Source organism: Vanessa tameamea, chromosome 10, assembly GCF_037043105.1.
Source record: "Vanessa tameamea isolate UH-Manoa-2023 chromosome 10, ilVanTame1 primary haplotype, whole genome shotgun sequence".
Lineage (NCBI taxonomy): Eukaryota > Metazoa > Arthropoda > Insecta > Lepidoptera > Nymphalidae > Vanessa > Vanessa tameamea.
The window spans coordinates 6200697-6213013 of NC_087318.1; the positions used below are offsets into that span (position 1 = coordinate 6200697).

General features: G+C 30.1%; 1 protein-coding gene across 2 annotated transcripts; it reads right to left on the reverse strand.

The window, feature by feature from the left end:
* Positions 1-3507: 3507 nt before the first annotated feature.
* LOC113391607 (androgen-induced gene 1 protein-like) lies at positions 3508-10811 on the reverse strand. Of its 2 annotated transcripts, XM_026627636.2 has the most exons (4): positions 10488-10744; positions 5538-5678; positions 4421-4641; positions 3508-3806 (listed from the first exon to the last, which is right to left on the reverse strand). In XM_026627636.2, the coding sequence occupies exons 1-4, from the start codon at positions 10677-10679 to the stop codon at positions 3587-3589; spliced, it is 774 nt and encodes a 257-aa protein (XP_026483421.1). In that variant the 5' UTR covers positions 10680-10744; the 3' UTR covers positions 3508-3586. The 2 variants fall into 2 exon arrangements, with proteins under 2 accessions (XP_026483421.1, XP_026483429.1); XM_026627644.2 differs by lacking the exon at positions 5538-5678 and having other exon boundaries at positions 10488-10811.
* Positions 10812-12317: the final 1506 nt, after the last annotated feature.

The following is a 12317-nucleotide window of genomic DNA, read 5'->3' on the forward strand; positions in this document are numbered from 1 at the left end:
ATTTAATACAATCCACTGTCTGGTATATATATTTGTGACAGAACTTCGGTCTAAGAAGTGAGATAAAAGTTACTTTCGCACAGATAATGTATTGAGGGTTTTCATTGTTTCATATTAATATGATAAAAATAAATATTGTAAAACTATTCATTGAAACGTAATAATTAGAACAAAAATAATATTGTAACAGAATATATAGAACGTCGTTGAACGCGATCTGCGATGAAAAAATATTTATAAATATATTCAAACTATAAAATTATAGCAACGTAATTAAACTATAATATATTTGATTTAAATATATTAGTTATCTGTCTGTCTGTCTGTCTATATATGAGTAGGTATGTGTGCGACTCAATGAATGGCCGCGCAGGGAAATCTTAGAGTAATATTATAATAAAACAGCGTCTAACCATAGAAATATATACATATATATTAATTAGAATATAAGCAGGTTTTTCATGTTTAAAAATATATTTTGATACTAGGTACTAGATTTGTTTTACGAGGCGTCCCGATTTTTAGTCGTTATGTTGACTTTGAAACCAATTTATAATTCGTAGTAAAAAGAAATTCAGATTTATATTTATAACTATTAAAATATAATATAACCCACAGAACAATCAAGTGATATCGGCGAGTTAGCTCTCGGAACCAAAGGCATGCAGAATGCCTTTTGCCTTTCAACTCGTATTTGAAGGCTGATTACTGGCAGGCTAGTAGGATGCTATTTAAATGTTGAATTATTACGTATTAATGTCAAAGTTTAGCTGTACCGATGACGTCATGTTCCTGATTTTCAATTTGGTCACAGACTAACATAATCATCCTTCTGCCCTTATCCTAATTTTATATGGTCACAGACTAACAGTGTACAAGAAAATATGGGAAATACTTTTTTTAAACAATAGCACAAGGTACTACCGTCAAAATAGGTTCAGTAGATATGAGACATTCAAATTGATGTATATCGAAATAATTTACAATTAAAGAATACTATTAAGTAATGTCTTCTTCTTCTTTGTTTGCTTCATTACTGAAGGTCGTGTTTGTCCTGAAATGCTTTCACCAACGTGTCGACTAGCTTTCTCCACACCACTCTGTCTTCGGCTAGCCTCAGGGCAGTCGGAATATTGAGTCCCGTTATATTTTGTAACTGGTCGGACCAGCGGGTAGGTTATCGACAGCGTGATCTTAAGTAATGTGGAGTAAAATAAAATAATAATAATAATAAAATTTTCGTAAATATAATAAAAATATATTTTGTTTATAATAATAATAAAGGAATTCAATGTATAGTATACTCGTCGCCCATACATGAGAGTAGAAAATGGCGTTAGAGTCGGGGTATGACGGCATAAGAGAGCGTGACGTCGTCATGGCATGTGAGCCAGTCTTTCCCCAAAAGAGTGGCAATATATGTTTCACATTAAAATCATGACGAAACCTGCACGAAAATATACCATACGTGTAAACATTAGCCTGTATTGGAACATCGTGGAATACTAGTATATTCCAAATCTCTTTTTCTGAGCATTGTGGCATTTGAAGGCTGTTGTTTTATTCGCAATATGTGTGAGATACTTGGAGATAGACAAATACACAGATTGATATTTCTTATTGGGAGCAATTAACATGTAACGGAACGAAAGAAACGTTACTGGATAATTTAAGAAAAAAAATACAGTATTTTTTTTTGTCTAAGTGTTACATGGACCAAATTTGTACAGCCTGTTACAAGTGAAGAAGAAATAAAGATAAACATACCTTATATAAACAACAATCAGTTTTTGATTAAAAGGTATAGATTCATTTGAATTCCAACACTATTCCCCATAACTACTTAAAACCAATTTAATTTTACTTTCAAAGTTCGAAAATCTTATATTACTTTTATAATTCTTCATTCTTATTTCATAACATTGCTAATGAATGATAATAATTATTAGAAACCATTAGCTACAAACTGAATTTACACAGAAAAAAAACAACATACTTTAATTACATTTATTACAACAACAGAGAATATAAATCACTGCAGATTAAGATGTCATTAAATTGTAATTACATATAAGCGTTATTAGTTTATATAATAAATTAATGAAACCTTTATAATTAAATGACAAATGACTGGCAACATTATGCCAATTTGTTCTCTTTTTTTATTATAAAAAATTAAATAATAAATCAATATCGTATTATATCCGGAATGTGAATGTGCAATTTGTCATTAGCAAACAATAAACGAAGTCCCTATAATAAGTCCAACAGGGCCTTAATTAAAAAATTTGTGGTATAAGTACAGAAAAAGTTACGTCTTTATATTTTTAATTTCGGATGTACTTTAATGTACATATTTTTTACACATACAGTATCACGACGTGTCAAGCACAATGTCACATGAACAAATAATAAAGCGAATAAAAAATTGTGTATAAGAATATACGAAAGAACTTTTAATTAGGTGCTAAATCTCGAAAACTCGTGAAACACCGAAAATTGAAACACGACGTTTGAACTTTACCCGAGTAAACTTTTGAAATATTCTGTTATTATTTTCATATAAGTATATAATTTTCTATGATAGTAGAATCAAACTAAAAAAGGTTTGTTTGATGACGAATCTTAAACGAAAAGAGTTTAGACCCGATCAATCATCATTGAAGTATTTCGTGTTTAATTTGTTTGTTTTGTGTTCCGGTTTGAAGGGTGAGTAAGCCAGTGTAACTACAGGCGCAAGGGACATAACATCTTAGTTTCAATGGTTGGTGGCGCATTGTTGATGTAAGGAATGATTAATATTTCTTATAGAACCATTGTCTATGAGCGGAGGTGGCCACTTACCATCAGATGACCCATTTGTTCGTTCTCCCACCTATACCATAAATAACATGATTCAAATTTATTTTATTTTAAGTTCGGTTTATCTGCATTTCAAAATATTTTCTTATGGCTCGTTCAGATATGCATCATCTATAAACGAAAATCAGTCAATAGTCAGTCTCAACATTAAAACCTATAATAAATATATACAATAAATACAAAAATAGTTTTTGCAATGATATGAACACTTATGATTTTTTCTTACAGTGCTATTGTCTATGGGCGGTGGTGACCACTTACCATTAAGTGGCACGTGTGCTCGCCTGCCTATCGATAATATTAAAAAAAAAAAATTTATGTACTATTGCAAAGGAAAATATCGTGAAGAGGCACAGCGGAGCCACATGAATATCTACTAATCGCACAATGAAAAAAGCTCCATAAAGAGTGGGGAGAAGGCCTTTTCTATTTAGGGGCTGTTACTTTAATGTTTTATATACATATTACCAATAACACGTACGAGTCTATAATAACAACTAATATTTGCATTAAATTTGTGATTCCGACAAAGAATATAATTTGAATAAATGAGCGATAAAATAAAAGCATTTCAATAAACATTACTAGGTATTTTAATAATATGCAGTTAAACTTATGTGTAATACAAAAAATGGCAACAATGATACATGACTTGATTTGTTCATTGTAATATATGTTAAAATAAAATACTAAACAATTTAACAATATCCTTTGATCTTAGATTTTAAGATTTCACCTTCATCAGTCTCATGAATACATTATTACATTTTTTATCACTAGTAAAAAATTTGCCTCCATTGATCAAATCAACAATCACCCACTGGCTGGTGTAATAGAATAAATTAGATATATATGTGTAAATCAATAACACGAATAGATTGCCATTTGAAAAAATCTTTAGACAAGGATAAATATATTCTCCGTTTAGCATACTAATGATGCACCTGTGAACAAAAATTATGTTTTTTTTATCGTATCTTTTTAATTAATAGTATTTTAATATCACAGTTGTGTTGCAGAGGTCTAACGTTGCAGTAAGTTAATAAAGCGGACAAAAAATAAATTATTTGCAATAGAAGTAAATTTGGCGCTTTAGTGAATATTTGTTAAATATCTGAAATAGTGTTTAGAACGTCACTAAAGCCTCTAAAATTAATTAGTAACAACATTCTTAAAATTTCGGCGTTGATGCGTTTGTGCGTATAACATAACTTAATACGTACATACAAATACTATTTACTATATTAAAATTATTTTGTATAGTTATTTTAATGTGTCCTTCGACTAATACAAATTTTGTTTTAATATTTAATAGCATTATTCATTTTAAAGTAGCTAAATTATTGACAGCGTTTAATAACTGGCTTTGAAATTATTTTAAAATTAAAAAAATATTACAAAAACACGACATTCATAAACTTCTTCATCTGTATTATAATATATATTCTCGTCATATTCAGTAAAATTGTTTACTAATTAATTGATTCACATAAATCTACGTATTGATCGTTTCAAAAATATATATGATTTGATGTCTGATATATTTAACGTTACTTACACTAAACAATATACATTGAGGAAAGTAAACATTGCGATTAATTCTGATTTATAGCTTTTTGGTCTCTCCCTATGAACTAAAATAAGTTCGTATAGGACGAAAATAAGAGAAACCGTGTGCATACTATGTTGGTCCCACACAGTGATGTAATTTTCTGCTGATGGAGGCATGATAAGTTCCCGATTATCATTCCAGATCCGCCAGAAAAGTATATCTCCAAACTGAAACATGCAAATATTAATTATAAAAACGATTTTTTTATTTATTTCTATATTATTTCATTGTTATCCGATCTTTGACTTAAAAAAAAAAACATCAATTAACAGAAAGCAATAATCGATACCGATACTCTGTATTTTCGTTTGATGGTTGAGTCAGCCAATGAAATTAAGAGAAAAATTATTTTTTTTAGATCGCAGTATCGTAGTAATGGTCTAAGAAGTTTATACATCTACAGTCTATAAACGAAGACGACCAGTTAAGATGCGGTAATCATTTTTTCGTCTGCCTTCCGTTTGGCGGACGGACACATGGACCACCTTATGGTCAGTGGTCACTACCGCCCATGGACATTAGTGCTGTAAGGAATAATAAACATTCTTTATATCACACCAATCGCCACCAACCTTGGGAACTAAGATGTTATGTCCCTTGCGCCTGTAATTACCCTGGCTCAATCATCATTCAAACCGGAACACAACAATATATGATGAGTGAGTGGTACCAGATTGGCTTTAAAAAAGCCCTGCCACAAAGTTTGATAATCGGTAAGACAAAAACTGCACAAATTTTTGATTTTGGTGATGTTTAGTGTTCTTCACTGATAAACACTAATATAAACAGAGTTCAATCTTTTAGTTTTTTCTGGCATTCATAATTTTGGTTCAGCTTCAGTTTTAGAAAGCTATGATGCATTACACAAAGAAGTAAATTGAAAGGGTACAGGTGGGATGAGGTAGAGATACGGTGGCAAATATCTAAGGAATGTGTAAAAAAAAATTGAGCATAATTTTTTTAAAACTTTCGCAAAGTTTGTTGAAGATTGTTGAGTTATGTGTCTAATATAACATTGTATATTCTTCATAATTATTTTTAATTAAATTGTATAATTACTCACGGCTGTTGTCGGGAAAATAATGCTTGTAAACGTAAATGAATTGATTTTGTTTAACATTTGAACATATTTCGAATTTTTGTTTCCTTTTAGTGCCTCCCAGTCACAGTAGATACTTATGATTAAATATCCAGTACCTAGGAACTAAAAAAATAAACAAACATTTATAACAATTAGTTTTGAACGAGTTTTTTACACGTTTAGATAAAGCTTTGCTTGCCTACAACTTAGCTTGGCACCGATTCCTCATAGCATGTCCGACGACTGCTTTTCATAAAAAGTATTAAAGGCATTTTTTATTAATAAAGACTGATATCATATGTATTTCCTTTCTTTTCTTTGCGTAAATATTTATATATTCATAGAAGATCCGATTGAGACAGGTGACGAGTATCAAACATTGAAGATTTAAAAAATGATTTGTATAGAAATAATGCAAAAAGTACAAAATTTAGAATCTAAAACATTATGTTAAATAAAACATAATTAAATAAATTAATAATAAAATATAACATATGAAAATATTAAGACAGTTTTATAATTGTATTGTAATTCCAACTTTAACTTTTTTAACTGATTTAACTAATATATTTAATAAATGTTGACTAAATAAATGTAAGAAATTCAAAGTTAAATATAAGTAGAAAATAATTCTTATTACAGTTTAATAATTTGCTTTATAGAAAATCAGTTGTATTGAGTGTTTTATCGTTTATGATATTTCAAAATCGTTTTGTAAAATAAAAAAAATAAAACTTATCACATACAATCACTATACAAGGTCTAGATTCTATTTCGTCACAGACATTACTATACCCACGATTAATTTATTTTCGAATGTATTATTAATTATATTTTCATTTTTTTTTATTTTCTTTAGGAATGTAAGGTTTAATTTAGTGATTTAACGTTTTCCTTTAAAATTAAACATAATAAGGTGTTTAACAGGTGAGGTCATGTTTGATGTTATGTAATCTTTAAAAGTTGAAAACATATACGTATATAATCGTATATCAAGATTTTTTTTAACGTTAAATTTCGTAATATACGCCAATATAATAATTTCATAACAATAAGAATTTATTTATACACTACACATTCGTGATTAGACCAGTAAACTCGATTATCCAATTGTTTTCGTCCGGTTTATTTCGAGAATGGCAATGTGTCACATAGATGTAGCATTATGATTCAGGTTTCATTTTTTTCCGGAAATTGTCGGTATACTTATTAGAAAATTAAATAAGTACCTTAATTTTTATGACATTATTTGTCCGACTAGCTGCCAGGGTTTACCTGAAGGTAAACGGTGTCACTGTTCATAGACATTGGTACTATAAAAAAAATTAATCATTCCGATGCACCACTGACCTTTGAAAATAAAATTTTATATTATGCCTGCAGTTACACTGGCTCATTCTTCAAATCGGAACACAAAAATAATAATTATTACTGTTTGGCGGTATATTATAAGTACCGACTCGGTAAGGAAAAATGATATTTTGGGGGTGCTCTTTCTCGTGAAGCGGTTTTATTTCACTTTTAATATGGAGTCTCATAAAAATACATTAGTGTAAATTAAATAACCTTTCGAAAACCTTGCGTTTTTTGTGTTATTAGTTTTTTCAGGCAAAACTATTTATCTATTTTGTTAACTTTTTATAATACAGATTATGTTTTAAATTACTAAGAACATTTTTTCTATGCATTAGACTATGGCCCTTCTATAATATGAATCAAAATAGCTTTCTCTTTTTGTCTATTTTTCTCCGTTTAATGCTTCAAAACAATTTAACAGATTTTGTTGCGATTTACACTAATAGAAAGAACAGTAATCATGAATGATTTTGTACCTGTATGTATATTGATAACAAAAACACAATACAAAAAAAAACTTTAACTTTTAGAGACTCGCTTCGGGAAGTTTTTAACAAAGTAGGAATAATTGTTCGTCACACTATATATACAACAATATCAGGTATATTCACAGTAACACACTTTGGTAGAACCAGTGATAATCATTGTATGTATTTAACGAAAATGTGTTTTTTATTATTGTACATGAACTACACTTGTGAAAATGACATAAATATATATATATATATCCCGCTGAGTTTCTTTCGCCGGTTCTACTCAGGTCCGAGGTGTTAATTTCTGAACCGGTAGTAGATTTTTGACTGTCAATAAGCAAGTGTAATAACTTCTATATTGAATAAAGATTTTTGACTTTGACTTTGACTTTGTGCACGAGACGTAAGGATAATCTTATAACACTAAGTTTCCGACTCCGAAAAGTCAATAAATTCTTCTTGGTGCAAGGTATCCGTTTCTATAATAAAATTCCTCTGATATTTTTAACTTTGCCGTTTCAGAAATTCAAAACATTGGTCAAGAAGGCATATTATTCAATACAAGTTTATATAGATAAAAAAGCGTAGAGCTAGTACTTGTTGACTTCCAGGCAGAATTTATTATATACATATGTAGGTATATAATTGTATTTAACTAAATGACTTTGTATTTTTAAATGATGAAAGAGAATAACTACTGAGTTTCTTGCCGGTTCTTCTCGGTAGAATCTGCATTCCGAATCGGGGGCTTCACTTAATATAATTTGTTAAATGACGATTCAAAAGTGCTTGTAAAAGCCTACCTGAATAAAGTATATTTAGATTTAGATTTTTTATGAAACTAGCCAACTGCGCAGGAAATATTTTAGCGCATAAATATGTGCGCAAGTATTGTCTATTCAAGGACGCTACGTGTTTTCCGTGCTGTTTCTGAGAATTTATTGATAGAAGAACTCCAAAACATTTAATTGGCCCAACACTTCACTCGAATACTGGCTCTTATAATCTGCAGCAGAACAAGCCAGCCACTAGACTGACGGGGCAATTTCAATTTACAATAAGAGCAAGTCGGAACATTTATGAAAATAACGATGTTATAAATATTTCAGTTATATTAGATTAATCTGTTTCATAAACATGTCATTATCATTTTTCGCTAAATAAATGGTTTTAATATGAAAAAAAATATATGAATAAAACACGACAATTGTATTTAGCCAAAAGGAAATAAGAAACAGAGTACATAAACTATTCCCATTCTATATAAATATTGTCTCAGTAAACATATGCAGTAACTTAGTTAAGTTATTCGTTCCTTAGTGTGACCATGAATTTGTTGACAAATGAATCAACGGATGTCCTTAAGTTACATCTAGTTATAATATTTTTTTAAATTCATAATTATGCATTTAATTCACAAAAGCATTATTTACAGTAAGGCCTTAATTATATACAAATAATATTTAAAAATAATTATTCTACAAATCATGACTGCGTGGAATGGTGGCAAGAATGCTAGCTGCATTTTACTGTTCAATCGCAATTTCGATCCTCTGGGCCAGAAATCCAAAATGAACCAGCCCTCCTGTTACCAGCGGAGGTAATAAAGCGAGATATTACTTTTAATGAAGGTTTTTATATTAATATTCCAATACTAATAAGATAACAATTTATTTGACATATATTTCTCCCGTTGATGCAACATTTAAAAATGTTTGTGCATATTCAAAATAAAATGTTATTATTTTCGTAGTGCCTTAATAATACGACAATTTTGTTTACGTTGATAAGTCGATTATACTGTCTGATTGTAAAAGTATTTTTATAAATAAGAGTTCTACTTATTAACGGTTATTTCAACAACATTAGGTATGTATTTCGGCAGGTTTTATTCAAAACGTTAACGCAATAATTCAAAGCGGTTTGTGTCGCAACCTTGGTTGTTTTGTTGTGATAAGTGCAAGTGACTTAGGGAATTACTCAAAATTAAATTATTTATTTACAACATTATTCATTCTGTTAAGTTCGTCAAAGTTGCATGAAAAATATAATTTAGTATCTAAATTATATATCCTGTTTTTCTTGAACTAATGAAAGGAGGGTTCTTTTCTTACTCAGAGAATAGATATTGCCATTCATCAAGGGAATTAGCGATTTGTGCAGTAGCTCTAAGTAATTTAGGCTTGTATTAATTAATAAATTAAATCTTTATTGTGAGTACTGTAATACATTGATCTTTGATAGTATTTTCATTAGATTAATATTTACCTCTGTGTTATAAAAAAAAAAAAACAAGTTTAGATTATATTTGAAAATACAGTTATGTGAATCATTACAACATAAAAATGAAAACATACTTTAGTATATAACGAGAGAAAATATATATAAGTATCGTTGTTGTACATATTCCTGTCAATTATATAATTAAAACGCGGACGAGAAAGCATTTATTGGTAAAATTAGTCATGGAGATGGCGTATACCATATATGTATTTGGTTGCAATGCGTAATAGGATCCTTATCCAGGAATTTGAAGGGCTTCCAGTTGTGTCAAGCAATTAAACGCACGTCACACCTACATCATGCTTAAAATCAAGATGTCAATTATCTACTATAAAGTAAGTACCAATTTTCTAAAATCGAAATGAAAATATATAAATAGATGCGTGACAGTATACGTATGTATATCGGGTGGATATTGTTTGATATGGCTGGATATTTGATATGGTGTCTCAAAATTTCTCTTATTGGATTAAATAAATAAATATTAAATATTGGACATCACATACATTATTCTGATTCCAATGTAAGTAGCTAGAGCACTTGTGTTGTGGAAAATCAGAAGTAACGATGGTACCACAAACACCCAGACCCAAGACAACATAGAAAACTAATTAACTTTTTCTACATCGACTCGGCCGGGAATCGAAACCGGGACCTCGGAGTGGCGTACCCATGAAAACCGGTGTACACACTACTCGACCACGGAGGTCGTCATATTGCATGGTATTTAAGATATTTCTTTTCGCTTTTTAAATATATTTAACTTTTAAAATTTTCATTATATATATATATATGTATATACGTATAAATAAATACTTACATTAAACCAAGCTGTTATTAGTTTCCATTTTAATTTCGAATATTGACGCACTTCGGGGTCATCTGATGAATCAAAATCAATGTTTAATAACTTCAACGTCACGATAATAGAGTGCGTAAGTGTTAATATATGAACGGCCAATCGAAATTTTAGTACATTGTCAGTACTTTGCATCGAGATTAATCGATTCATTTTACTTAGTTCTAACGTTTAACGTCTAATTGCCGTTAGACTTAAGTGAGAACTGACGCTACTAATAAACGTCATGTACAAATAATTTGAACTTGAAGTTTGCAATTGTTACGAAAAATTAAAAAATTACGAAAAGCATGTTTACAAATTCGAGCTCTTTCGGACGTATCAAGTGTGTCTATCGTTGTGTACACATACGTGCATTGTGTTCATATCACTGCAAAAACTATTTTTGTATTATTGTATATATTTATTATGGGTTTTAATGTTGAGACTGACTATTTACTGATTTTCGTTTATAGATGATGCATATCTGAATGAGTCATAAGAAAAATATTTTGAAATGCAGATAAACCGAACTTAAAATAAAATATTTTTGAATCATGTTATTTATGGTATAGGTGGGAGAACGAACAAATGGGTCACCTGATGGTAAGTGGCCACCTCCGCTCATAGACAATGGCGCTATAAGAAATATTAATCATTCCTACATCATCAATGCGCCACCAACCTTGGAAACCAATATGTTATGACCCTTGTGCCTGTAGTTAAACAGACTCACTCACCCTTCAAACCGGAACACAACATTACTGAATACTGCAGTTTGTTGGTAGAATATCTGATGAGTGGGTGGTACCTACCCAGACGGAATTGCACAAAGCCACCAAGTAATTGTTTTCACGATTGAATTAAATGCAAAACTCATCAAAATTCGAATATAGTTTCTAACTGAGAAGAACTGTCTGCGAACTCAGTCCTCATTTTATACATAAACTAACTCCAAATTATTTTATCATCTATAAGATTTTATACAAAATAATACACCTTATTTATTATTGTATTATGTATGTACGGGAAACGATTTTTTCCGAAATAGTTACAAAGTATATGCTGTTAACACTAGAAATAAGCAGAAACTAACTTAAAAAAACTTAAAAGTAACTCTTCCGTGGGATGATTCCAGGAAGCGTTCAAATATATTCAATTGTAAAAATTTAAAAGAATCGTTAAGGAGCGTTTGTGTGCTAAAGGAATATCCTTACAAAACTAATGAGTTTTTAGTTGATTGCACGTCTTGGGAATGAGATGAACGCCTCCAAGCTATTTCAAATAAATAATGTATATATTTTTTTGTTTTATCAAAGCTATAAATGTGAAATATAACAAAATGTAACTGAGTTTGTTTCACCGGTTCTTCTCAAGTCCGAGGTATTTATTTCCGAATCGGTGGTAGATTTTTGAGACTAAATAAGCAAGCGTAACGTTTTTATATTTCTGAGCCGAGATGACCCAGTGATTGCGGGTTCATACACAGGCATTCACCACTGAATCTTCATGTGCTCAATTTGTTTTTATAATTCATCTCGTGCTCGCCGGTGAAGGAAAACATCGTGAGGAAACCTGCATGTGTCTGATTTCAACGAAATTCTGCCAAGCAACTGAAATATATAAAAAAAAAAAAAAACAAATGTATGGAATTGGGTATAAATTGAAGGTTTTAATTAACACATTGCAAGAGGTAAAATTAACATAAACTAATTTGTACGCTTTCGTAATAAGATGCGTTTTATGAGTTTAGTTTCGGAGAAAGGACGATATAGTTTTATGAGACGTGGATAAAGTAATATGTTTTTGTTA